The 9642-nt window shown below is 41.3% G+C and overlaps 1 protein-coding gene across 1 annotated transcript; it reads right to left on the bottom strand.

Moving 5' to 3' along the window:
* Positions 1-6585: 6585 nt before the first annotated feature.
* Positions 6586-9027, bottom strand: LOC121766819. The gene is made up of 5 exons (XM_042163057.1): positions 8817-9027; positions 8417-8766; positions 8186-8370; positions 7625-8144; positions 6586-7353 (listed from the first exon to the last, which is right to left on the bottom strand). Exons 1-5 carry the CDS (start codon positions 9025-9027, stop codon positions 6586-6588), a joined length of 2034 nt encoding a protein of 677 aa, XP_042018991.1.
* Positions 9028-9642: the final 615 nt, after the last annotated feature.

Below are 9642 nucleotides of genomic sequence, written 5' to 3'. Positions count from 1 at the left end.
TCGATTCGAAGTCACAACTGATTTGGATATAGAGTGTGTTAGCTTCAGGGTATTTGGAGGAGAAATTAGGATGAATCTGATTGAGTGGACTGTGAGGTTGGGTATATGCAGTTTGGAGGAGGCAATAGGACTTGAATGGAGAAACAGGGAGCGGGGGATTCCCCGCCGGCATGTGGAATTTGAGCCCCAGTCGGCTTGGGAGGAACTTACTCACCCCGGAGCAGGGCAGTTCCAATCCACGATCTCCCGATCGATCCACCTTAGCGACCCCGTTTTACGCCTGGTTCAACTTTTTTTAGACTACAATCTTTTGGGGCAGTCTAATTCGGCAGTCCGGACATCAATGACGGAGTTGTACCTTATATGGTGTGCAAAAAAGGGCAAGAAGCTGCACTTAGGGTTCTGGACTGCATACACATGTCACCTCGTCGCAACTCACCCAGCACGGAATATTTCCCTCTGCCATATATTGGGAATCTTCATGAGGAACAACATCACCGTTTCGGAGGACGAAGACCTAACCCCACTAACGATGGTGAGCGCCCCAGGATTGTTCGACACCCCTCTGTTCGTCCGAACGAACACGGTGTACATGAGGCAGGGCGTGCCCCACTTTTATGCGATGGGAGAAGAGGCAATACCCACTGCTCGGATAGCAACAGCTCAGGAAGCACCAGGACATGACCAGAGGCGAGACAGAATTGAACAATCTGTGGAAAAGATGGCTGAGGAAAATAGACAGATGAGGGAAGAGATGATTCGTTTAGCGTCAGCAATGGAACAGGTATTGAAGGAGTCTGCGGAGCAGAGAATACTGACTCAGAGGCAAGCCGCTCTAGAAAGGACAGTCACTGAAATGGCAGAGGAGAACCAGCAATTGAAGGCAGAGGTGATCAAGCTGGCAGGAGTTGTGGAAAGGATGTTGAAGGGCTCTGCAGAGCAGGATATGATGCATCAGAGGCAGGCGGCCATGGAAGCTATCGTATCAGATCTCGGGGAGGAAAACTCCAAGATGCAAAAAGCAATGAACAGAATGTTAGCCAGTATGGATAACATCTTAGAAGAAATGACCTACCTGAGGAAGGAGCAAGCTGCAGGACCGAGTGGCCATGGTGGCCGGACTGATGAACCACATATCCAAGAGACCGGAGTAGCAGATGAGCAAGAGACAGCGGACGCCGAAGTGCCGGCAAGAGCCGAGGAGCCGGCGAAGGAAAATGAAACTGGAACGGAAGAGGACAACCCGAAGGAACAACCTGCACCACCTGCCCCACGAAGGAGCAGGCGACTTCGATAGACCCCCCCTACTGACCAAGTTAGTTTTTTTTTTTAAGCTTTTTTAACTTTTCGTATTTTTGTTATGTTGTGGTATTCGGTTAGGTAGTATAATCTGTGTTTGCGAGCAAACCCCACTTCATAACACTTAGCCTATTCCATAGTCTAAGTGTGAGAAGTTAAGGTTTGTTTCTTGGTAGCATGTTTTCTGTGTTTCTTTTGTATATACGTGTTTCTTTGTTTAGTGGACTTTGTCCGGTGTTCAAACCTCTCCCACTTAGCCTATTCCATAGCCTAAGTGTGAGAAGTTTCTGTTTGAGTTGTTATTTTTGTTTGATGTTTTGTTGTCTGTGTGTCTACCATACTGGCCAGTACTTTTTTTCCACTTCACAGCCTTATCTGGGGCAGACACTTGTGAAGTAGGAGGGGGGACGTAATGGCCAGTATGATGTATATATGTGTGTTCTGTGTTTGTGCTCGTTTTGTGTTTTTTAGGTCTAGTTTTTTTTATGTTGTGTGCTGATTTGGGCTTAAAACTCAACCGTCCTGAGCTGGAGGTGAGGGGAATTGAGGGAGATAAGACAAGCTGGAAAACCGAAACCACTCTCCTTAGTACCTCCTGACCAGTATGGATGATGTGAGTATGAGAGAAAAGCCCACACTTAGAGCCAAACATGAAAGCCCTCTAAAATGTGAGTTATAAGCCTTAAAGTGGAACCACTTTCCACATACACTTAAAGAAAAGAGAGGCTGCCACAATTTGCCTAGGGTGAAGTGATCACGGGTAGCAAATACTGAAGGCAGTAGGAACCCCCCCCATAAAAAAAAAAAAAAAAAAAAGAAAACCACCACCTTTAGAACCCTTTTTTTTCTTAACCTTTTATACCCAGATAAACACCCCTAGCCCCTGGGACTGTGTGTAAGGCATGAAACAAATGGAGCTTACTGGCCAGGAAGAAGTGTGAAAAAAGCAGAAACCAGCTGGGCAGGAAAGTTAGAAGAAAATCGACCAGGGAGACATTCCAGGTCCAAAAAAAGAAGGGATAAGGGTGGCGAAGCCACGAAAAAAAAAGAGGAAGAAAGAAAGAAAAGAAGAAAATGGTCAGAGATTTGACCACACAAAAAAATGAAGGAATAAGGGTGGCGAAGCCACAAGAAGCCTACTAACCAGTTGGAAACTCAAGCCAGAAGCACCAGCTAAGAAAAGCAACTGATCAGAAGCCTGATGCACACAATCCCCCTTCATAAATTAAATAGAAGTTTTTGAACCTTAGAGCCTTAGGAACATCTACCCAAAACACTACAACCCAACAGCCCCGTTACAAGCCTTAAAGTCCTTCAGTAGCTGCACGTGAGATCTAAGTCCAAAGCAATTGTGGTTGAGCATGATGAGAGAATTCAGTCCTAACGTTCCTGGTGAGGTGCGAGTGACTGAGTGAACCTAGTGGTTGACCGAGAGTGTGGGCGATCTTGACAAGCAGATGTACTGACTGGGAGAGAAAAGGGGGGGCGGCAGAAGTTCAAGGCTGTCTAAGGCCGGATTGCACCTGGTCCCGAGGTAAGGGATGGTTGAAAATGTAGCCCAATCTGTTAGTGTTTTATGTGTTTCTGTGTTTGTGTTTGTGTTTTCTTTCTTCTTCGTCGTTGTAGTCTAGAGTCCAGTTTTAGGTAGAGTCGGGCAGGGAAGTAACCAGGCTAGAATGCGACTTATTGCTTTTTGTTTGTTCTTCACGCTTGAGGGCAAGCATGTGGTAAGTGTGAGCAGTTTGATAAGTCGTATTCTAGGCCTCGGTTACTGGTCAGTATTACAGGTTTAAATGATTATATTTGCAAAGCAGTTGCTCAAAGTGTGCAGGATAAGTGTTCTGGCCAGTAGGGAAGTTCCGGAGTGTTCGGGTAGAAAAAAAAAAGCGCCAGCATGGTCTCATACTGATCCGTATACGTGCTAAAACGGCTTGAGATGAAGAAGACGGATAGCTGGGACGGATTACCCACAATTAAGGGCAAAGAAGTCAAATTGCAGCGAGGATTTACCCTAAAATCAAGGGTAGCCTCCCTATAAAAGGTAGCCAAGTTGGAGAGAGAAAGAGGGAGATAGACTTCAATTCACCATCATCTTTAGGTAGAGAGTTCTCTCGGTAATTTCGGTCTTTCAGCCGTGTCCCACTTCTCGCCTCACCGAGCCATGATCACCTGACGTTCAGAATGTTCCCGAGTTCCAGTCATCGTCCGTTCCAGTTAGCTAGATCGTAGTTCCAGTCAGAGATTTTATCGCCCGGAGTGGCAAACAATTTTTAAATTGCTTTCGTAGTTTAATTAGTTCTCCGTCTTTACGTTGGATTTCTGTTACATTTTGGGATTTTGTTGTTTTGAAATGCTTGCTTTGGATATCCGAACGTGTTAATGCTATGAAGTTGATTTCCGTTTCGTTCATTGTAGTGTTCTTTTCTTTCCTTGTCTAGTTAGCTTAGATCTAAGGTTTCTCGGTGTTTTAAGTGCTAAATCTCTAAATTCTGTTACGTAACAAATTTCTTTAGGATAGGTAAACAAGTACTGTTTGATCTGGAAGTAGATCGTTGCATGCAAGGCTTCGTTTTATTTTCTGAATCGATCTTTCATGTTGACCAGCATGCAGAAGTCCAGTTTCAGCGTTTGATTTCAGATTTGATTTCTTAGTTTTAGATCTGTGTTCGCGAGTTGTTAATCTGCGTTTGCCGGGTTGGATCTGGAATTGTTATCTGAGTTTAATTTGTGTTGTTGGAGAAGACGATGTCTACATCCAGATTGGGGACCACCTTACTTTTATTTACTTTTGCTTTCTTTTGTCCTTCACCTCTGGTTGTACCTGCAGATCTGTCAGCCTAGTCACCACTACCTCCACTACACTCTGAATATTCTGTTTAGCCAAAAATAGAAATACCGTCCTTTCCAAACAATTTCTGTTACACCATGTCCCCTCATTTCCACGTACACAGTTGCATTCCATGATCTGCTCCCCCATCCTAGTCAGTAGGACGCCACCCTTTAATTACTCGCCTAGGTAGAAACTCAACCCGAGCGTGGTAGCTAACCAACCCTCCAAAATATCACCGCAGTAGTTTAAACGCACCATCTCTGTGGGATTCGACCCTTACCTCCACTATACTGATCAGTAGAAGTGGGTTGAGGAATCTTTGAAGACGAGGTCTAGGCTTAGTTAGGATCTTTATCCTGCCAGTAGGATATATCCTCACTTGAACGACACCTACGCACCCAGTTACCTCTTCAGTAATTAGCGATTCAATTAGCGATTCTCTCTCCCCCATCGTGAATTCGAGCTCCATTATTTGGAGATGCAAAAATGATTCTCGTTTATGGTTTTGAAATGTGAGATTCTGAATGTGCGATTTCTAATTCAGTTTCGATTAGGTTTCCGCTTTGAATTTGAGATGCCATTGTTTACCGATTGATTTTTCAATTTATTGGTTCTCAAATTTGTCTTTTAGGATCAATGTAGGGTTCATTTTTGTAAAAAAAAAAATTTATTGTTATGTTGTTGATCTGGAGACTGCAATGTTGATATGCATTTGGGCTATTTGAAAATTTTTAATTTTTGATTTTTTGCTTAGAATGTCCACATCGTCAAAGAATTCAAGCCAGTGGACTTGGCCAAGGTTTGAACCCATGGTTTGTGACCATGATCTTGAAGCTGAGGTTGTGACATCGAAGACACAAGCAAATATGGAAGAATGACTATTGCAAATATGGAAGAATGACTATTGCAAATATGGAAGAATGACGATTGCAAATTCTTTCGTTGGATTGATCCGTCGTTGTCACCGAATCAAGAGAACTATTTTCAAAAAATGAAGATGGAGAGGGACAACATGCAAGAGGCTTTGAGAGCAAGAGTTGCTATGCAGGATATATTCGATGAGAAAATCCGTTCAAAAACTGATGAATTCGAAGCGTTCCAAACTGTTGTTGAAAATTTGCGACGCCAAAACCAGATTTTGAAGTCTGTCATTATGTTTTTATGTATAGTGCTATGGCTACTTATCTATCTTATGTAGACTACCCCTTGTTTGTATTAGACTATGGAATGTGCGACTCGAACTTGTACTGTTTTAGTGGAATATGTGACTCGAACGTGTAATGTTTTAGACTATGGATTTTGTTGTGATTTTGTGATACATGTTTCAATGTCTTGCCCCTCTTCTGAATTCCATATGCAGCGAAGTAAAGCTATTGCAAATATGAACATGTGTGTCACTTTGCAAAGTCAGATTCCATACAATTTGCGGTCAGATTCCACTAAAAATGGCAGCAAACTTGAATCGTCACAAATATTAACACAAAATGAAGATGTGAGCTTCTTTAGCAAGCTAAATTAGAGGTTATTGAACAAGAACTCAAACATGAGTTCCATCATGTTACAAAATTTTTTGCTTTCTAAGATTGTCAAGTGTGTATTAGAATTCAACAAGGAATATCAGCAGGAGGGAGTTGCAAAGAGCAAACGGAGAAACTAACACAGCCTAACTCGTAAGACTAGTGTTGTTAGTATATCTCGTAGATTTAAGGCATATAAATAGGATGTGAATACACAACAAATCAACACCCTGTTTTGTAACTTGTTCACTCTGGAAATCCATCCTAACTTGTTCTTGTATATTCTTATAAACTAGTATGCAGCAATCAGCTGAATGAAAAAAATTAGTGCAGCCCTTCAATTTACCTTACCAACTGTTAGAGCTTCATCATAATCAAACAGGAGCCACTAGCTGCATCCGGCAATCACCTCAAACCTGAAGGAAACACAAATATCTAGGTTATAACAACTAAGAGATGATGGGATGAGAATCTCATGGATATTGTGGTGACCTATTATTTCCATTTTTCAAACGAATGATGGGATGAGAATCTCCATATTGCAAGCAACACACACATATATATATATATATACATCTACTTACGTGCTAACATTTATGGACACATTTTTGTGCAAAATAGGATTAATATTGCACAAACGAACCTGAATAAAATAGGATTAATATTGCACAAACGAACCTGGATAAAATGCCCATTGTTTACAAAACATTACACAAGCCAAAAGATTGTTTAAACTCCATCATCTGACCACTTAGCCAAATACTTAACATAATTCGAATTACATAAAAACCTACTGATTGTTTCCAAATACCCATTGTAACCAAAACATTACACAATGACAAAACAAAAGTTCACTGGTTGAGTCCTCAATCATGTGCCACTTTGCTGAGTAGGAATTGAGTCGGGCCCTTCCACAGGTTGAGTCATCCCTCTTCCTTTTCATGTTCTTGTTCCTCTTCCCATTCCTCTACCTCTCCTCCCTGGAACAGTTGTGATACCACTGTACCCATAAGCCACCTTATACTTGCTCAATGAAAAGTATTCATGTACATACTCATCCACATCCTGCTTCAGATAATTAATAACAACACATGCATGTATACAAGGTATTCCTGTTATTTCCCATTTCCTACATCCATACTGCTTCAAAGATGGAGTCACTACAAATCTATCCTCAAAGTGATTGACTTCAAATCTACCCCCTATTGCAGGAATGGTAGTACAATTTCTGCTCTCATAAATCATGGCTTCAATTTTCTTCTTCACTTTAGGACATAAGTGTGACTGTGAAGTACTCTCATAGGACTCTATATCTACATACTTCTTGTACAGCCTCTCCATTAATCTAGTTCTCATTTCTTCAAGCATGTCTATTAGATGTTTACTCCTAGCCTCTAGTATATAGGCATTAAAACATTCACATACACTGTTCATAATAGAATCAGAACACTGTATTGGAGTGATGAAATCCTTACACAATTTGCTAGGGTTCTTGTCCATCAAGTCTGCAAATGCTTGACCATCTTCCTTCTCCAACTCTTTGCATGCCAAATTATATTCCTCCATGTACGTGCTTCTAACGAGCTTCCAAAAAAGTTGCTTCAATGCTGGACCTTTGTGAGTTTTTTTCCAATTTGCATAGATGTGTCTTGCACAATTTCTATGCTCGGCCAGTGGGATAAGATTTTTTACTGCATTCTCAAGTCCCTATATTCAAGTTGAAAATGTCAGCTTTGTGTCATTGAAAAGGATAAGTGTGACTGCATTCTCAAGTTTCATATATTCAAGTTGAAAATGTCAGCTTTGTGTCATAGTAAAGGATAAGTGTGACTGCATTCTCAAGTTTCATATATTCAAGTTGAAAATGTTTGTTTTGTGTCATAGAAAAGGATAAGTGTGACTGCATTCTCAAGTCCTATAAATTCAAGTTAAAATGTCAGTTTTGTGTAATACAAAGGATAAGTGTGAATGATCATACCTTCTGTTGGTCACTGATGATTGTAATTCTAACTCCTTCTCCCAAGTTCAGCTCTCGCCTTAGAATGTTGATGAACCAACTCCAGCAAACCTCATTCTCAATCTCAACAACAGCCCAAGATATAGGGTACATTTGGTTGTTACCATCAGTTCCTACTGCTGATAACAAAATCCCACCTAAATATGTCTTCAGAAAAGCCCCATCCAGGCCTATTACCCTCCTGCACCCCTCCTTGAAACCCTCTCTAAGTCCAGAAAAACAAATATAAATTGCTTTGAAAACAACACCAACATCCACATGTTCGAACCTCCCTTCTTTGTCAGCTCTATCTAACTCATGTATGTATCTCCTCGGCTTAGAATAATGTTCTTCCACTGATCCCCTCAACAAGTCAATGGACTTCTTCTTAGCATGATACAACCTCCACCTTGTGTCCTCAAAGGCATACCTCTGCATTAGGTCCAAACCCAACTCTTTATAGCTTAGTTGTGGTCTAAGTCTGAATACCTCCATGTATTTTCTAGCAATCCAGTTAGAGGTAACAATTTTATTCCTCATTACCCTGGACAAGTGTGGACTCCTTTCACATTCCTCATGATGAAATCACCTGACTTATTGACTCGACTGCCATAACATCTCCATTTGCAAGGTTCTCTACACTCTGCTTCAACATGCTTCTTACTTGCTCTCTTCAAATGGATTTGCCAAGCATTCTCCACGACATTATCTGTGATTGCATCTCTAGCCTGAAGACCATCAATGAAGCACATGCCTGTTGTGATTGTACATAACTCTAGCATGTCTGTCTCGGGCTCTTCTCCCTTCCTCTTCAAAATCAGTTGAGTCAGAGTATATATCCTCCTCTTCAAAATTCTCATACTCAGACACATATTCACTTTGTTGTCCTCCATTCACTATCTCATGAAACATATCATCAGTTAAGACAAACACCTCCTTTTCTTTCTTCTTCTTCAACCTAGCTTGAGTGTATTCTTCATCCTCAGACACAAGCTCCTTAGCATCCATGTCATCATCAGTTTCCTCTTCCTCACAAGATGGTATGTAACTCCCATCTTCATCATTGTCATCAAATCTCTCTCCCAAACCCTCATCACATCCATGCACACCTGAGCCACCTCCCCCTGTTCTGAATCACTATCATTCACACTCTTATCCCTGCAAACAGTTTCACTTGCATTGTTCTCCACAGAGGCACCCACGCTCTTTTGCACAGAATGAACCACACTCTTCTCAACACTTTTTTCAATAGATTGTAAGTTACCCTTCAAAGTTGTTTCATTCTTACTCTTTTTGACTGACTGAAAATTACTCTTTCTCACTGACTCAACCCTACTCTTTTTTACAGATTCAAACTCACTCTTTATCACAGTTACACCAGCCATTTTATCACCCTTTCCCCCCACAAACAGATTTGTGTTGAACAATTTTATCCAGACCCCCACTCCCTTTTTTCCATCAACAACATATACATGACAAATATGAGTTCTCACCGTATTTAGAAGTGCTAACATATTCATCACCTCAGCATCACCTTTTATATCAATTTGGTCTGCTCCCCATGTTATCTTATAGCTAAGCCTACTCCAGGTATCAAACCCTAATTTATTCAATTCATCCACTAAATTGAAATAGCCAATCCTGTCTGGATCCAAACCATTTATATCTGACGTTTCCCCACCTATGTATTTTCCGAACTTCACCCCATCTGGTACGAAATGTCCCCCATGGTATATTCGAAGGCCAAAAGGCTTCCAACCAATATTAAAACCATGAACCCATGGAGACCATTTAATAAAAAAAACTTTGGGAAAAAAACGAGATTAGTGTTCCAATAGCTTAGAATATTTGCAATAAACAAGGAACAGGACACTTACGGGTTCGTCGCTATTCAGTTGTTGGATAAGCCTTACAGATCGTGTTGTCGTTTCTGACTTCGTTCACACCGTCACCGATCACGTCGTCGCTGCTGAATTCGTCGTCGCCACCGCATATAATTA

Source organism: Salvia splendens, chromosome 15, assembly GCF_004379255.2.
Source record: "Salvia splendens isolate huo1 chromosome 15, SspV2, whole genome shotgun sequence".
NCBI lineage: Eukaryota > Viridiplantae > Streptophyta > Magnoliopsida > Lamiales > Lamiaceae > Salvia > Salvia splendens.
The sequence above is the reverse complement of the archived record's forward strand: the minus strand, read 5'-3'. Positions and strand labels throughout refer to the sequence as shown.